At 30.5% G+C, this 2015-nt stretch overlaps 1 protein-coding gene across 1 annotated transcript; it reads right to left on the minus strand.

The window, feature by feature from the left end:
- Positions 1–242: 242 nt before the first annotated feature.
- Positions 243–1762, minus strand: LOC127092583 (uncharacterized). Its single transcript, XM_051031478.1, has 6 exons — positions 1602–1762; positions 1339–1500; positions 1151–1231; positions 933–1064; positions 737–808; positions 243–515 (listed from the first exon to the last, which is right to left on the minus strand). Exons 1-6 carry the CDS (start codon positions 1693–1695, stop codon positions 436–438), a joined length of 621 nt encoding a protein of 206 aa, XP_050887435.1. The 5' UTR covers positions 1696–1762; the 3' UTR covers positions 243–435.
- Between the last annotated feature and the right edge of the window lie 253 nt (positions 1763–2015).

Raw genomic sequence — 2015 nt, forward strand, 5'->3', positions numbered from 1 at the left:
ATATGTGAATGGAGTTAAGATCCTTGTTATCGTCATAAGAGGAATTCTCGCGTGCTAAAAAGATTACGAAAATCTTACAACTCCCTCCGAATAATCGACCGAGGTCGATATAGTCGGCACCCAACGATTACTATACTATTTATATTTTTAGAATATGAAATCTTACTACTTTCATTTTAATGTGCTTTAAAATAAATAAATGAATAATTAATATACATAAAAGGTACGTGTACATGAGTATATTAGTGCGCATGCAAATTAAATTTATCATATAGTATATGATACAATAAGTCATCTTCTCCCAATGACTGAACCATAACTTTATTTCTATAGGCTATAACGAGACTATATATTTATTTTACACAAAAATCACATAAACTTCCAATAATCATGAAGTTCAGCACAAAGACACAAACCATATCTCCATCCTAACAACTAGCTCCACATAACCATACCAGTCGACATCAACAAAACAATGATCCAATAGAACCTTCCTCCAAAGATTGTTGAGCTTGCTGGGTATACCAAATCAAACACATCATCAAATTTCAATCTTTACTTTATAATTAAGTGTTATGACTGATTCAAAAAGGACACAAACACCACACTCGACACACACCATATCAATAAAAATAACTTTTAAAATATAAATAAATTAGGTATAGTGTTATAGATATTAAGTGAATAAAAAAGATTATTAAGAAAAAACTGTAAAATGCAAAGTCAAGTCTCTCACCATTACTGTCAAAATTTACGGTTGAATTTGAAACTCTAATTCCAAGACTTGAACAATTAGATCCAAGAGTACCTTAAAAATTCAAAGTTCATCAAGATATTAAATTATCTTTAGTCAACAATATTCATGTTTTTTCAACATTATTATGTTACTAATGTCAAGATAATTAAATCAATAACGGTTAAATAATTCTTACATTCACTGTAACATGGGAAAACAGATATATCGAGAAGATTATAATAATTGCGATTGCATTCACACATGTACATGAGTGTATGTGTCATGTTCCTTGTGCATCTACCCTCTCCACAATATGCCCAATAGCAAGCTACAAAATTATTATTAGTTCAAGCTCAAAATATATCATAGAAATCTTTTCTTTTATATCAATAAATATAACATTAAGTTACTTACGATCAAAAGCCGAAATATTGTTAGGGATACTCTTCTCTCTAACCGGAAGTGGTGCTTGCTGGCAATCATAATTCAGACTACCTGCAATAATGTAGTTTTTATAAATTTGTCTGAATTGTCTGACACATATAATAAAAACGTCTCAGATGTTGATATTTATCGGAGTCGGACGGATATTAAAAATTTACATTCAGGAATGACACATGGAAGAAAGCTAGTGGCATATAAATCATCATCTTCATCTTGAGTTCTCTTCCATCCCGATTCGCATTCACAAGCGAAGCTCAAAGGTAAACTTGTATTCACCATGCAGCTTCCTTTCCCGCAATCCACTTTTTCACAAACCCTATCTGCAATTAAATAAACAAATGATATGTTATGCACTTATTCATAATTATGTAAAGTATCTATGTATATCAAAATTGAAATCGATATCAGAATTAGAACGCACCAAGGAAATCATCATTAGAATCTCCTTTGGTAACCATAGGGAGAAGTAACAAGAGAAACATGGCTATAAGGCTCAACAACTTGGAAGAATCCATTTTTAGTAATGTAACAAATAGTAGAGAGAGAAAAATAAGAAGAACAAGATGTATGATTGAAAATGGATTTGAAAGTGTTCTAATATATATAGTAAGAAACATGTTCTTTGTGGCGTGTTTTAAATGTTGGTCCCATAGATTTTTCTTACACGTCTTCATTATTTTAATTGTGGAGTAATATTCAACATTATAGCTTCTAGTTCATTAAGAAATAAAAACAGCATAGCTTCTTTTTTGTATAAATGTTTCTATTTTAGCTTTTAGTCTTCCAAGTTTGAAGTATTTCAGATGGTATGCGACATATGAGTCTAAAATTAATT

The sequence above is a fragment of the Lathyrus oleraceus genome, chromosome 6 (genome assembly GCF_024323335.1).
Source record: "Lathyrus oleraceus cultivar Zhongwan6 chromosome 6, CAAS_Psat_ZW6_1.0, whole genome shotgun sequence".
Classification (NCBI taxonomy): Eukaryota; Viridiplantae; Streptophyta; class Magnoliopsida; order Fabales; family Fabaceae; genus Lathyrus; species Lathyrus oleraceus.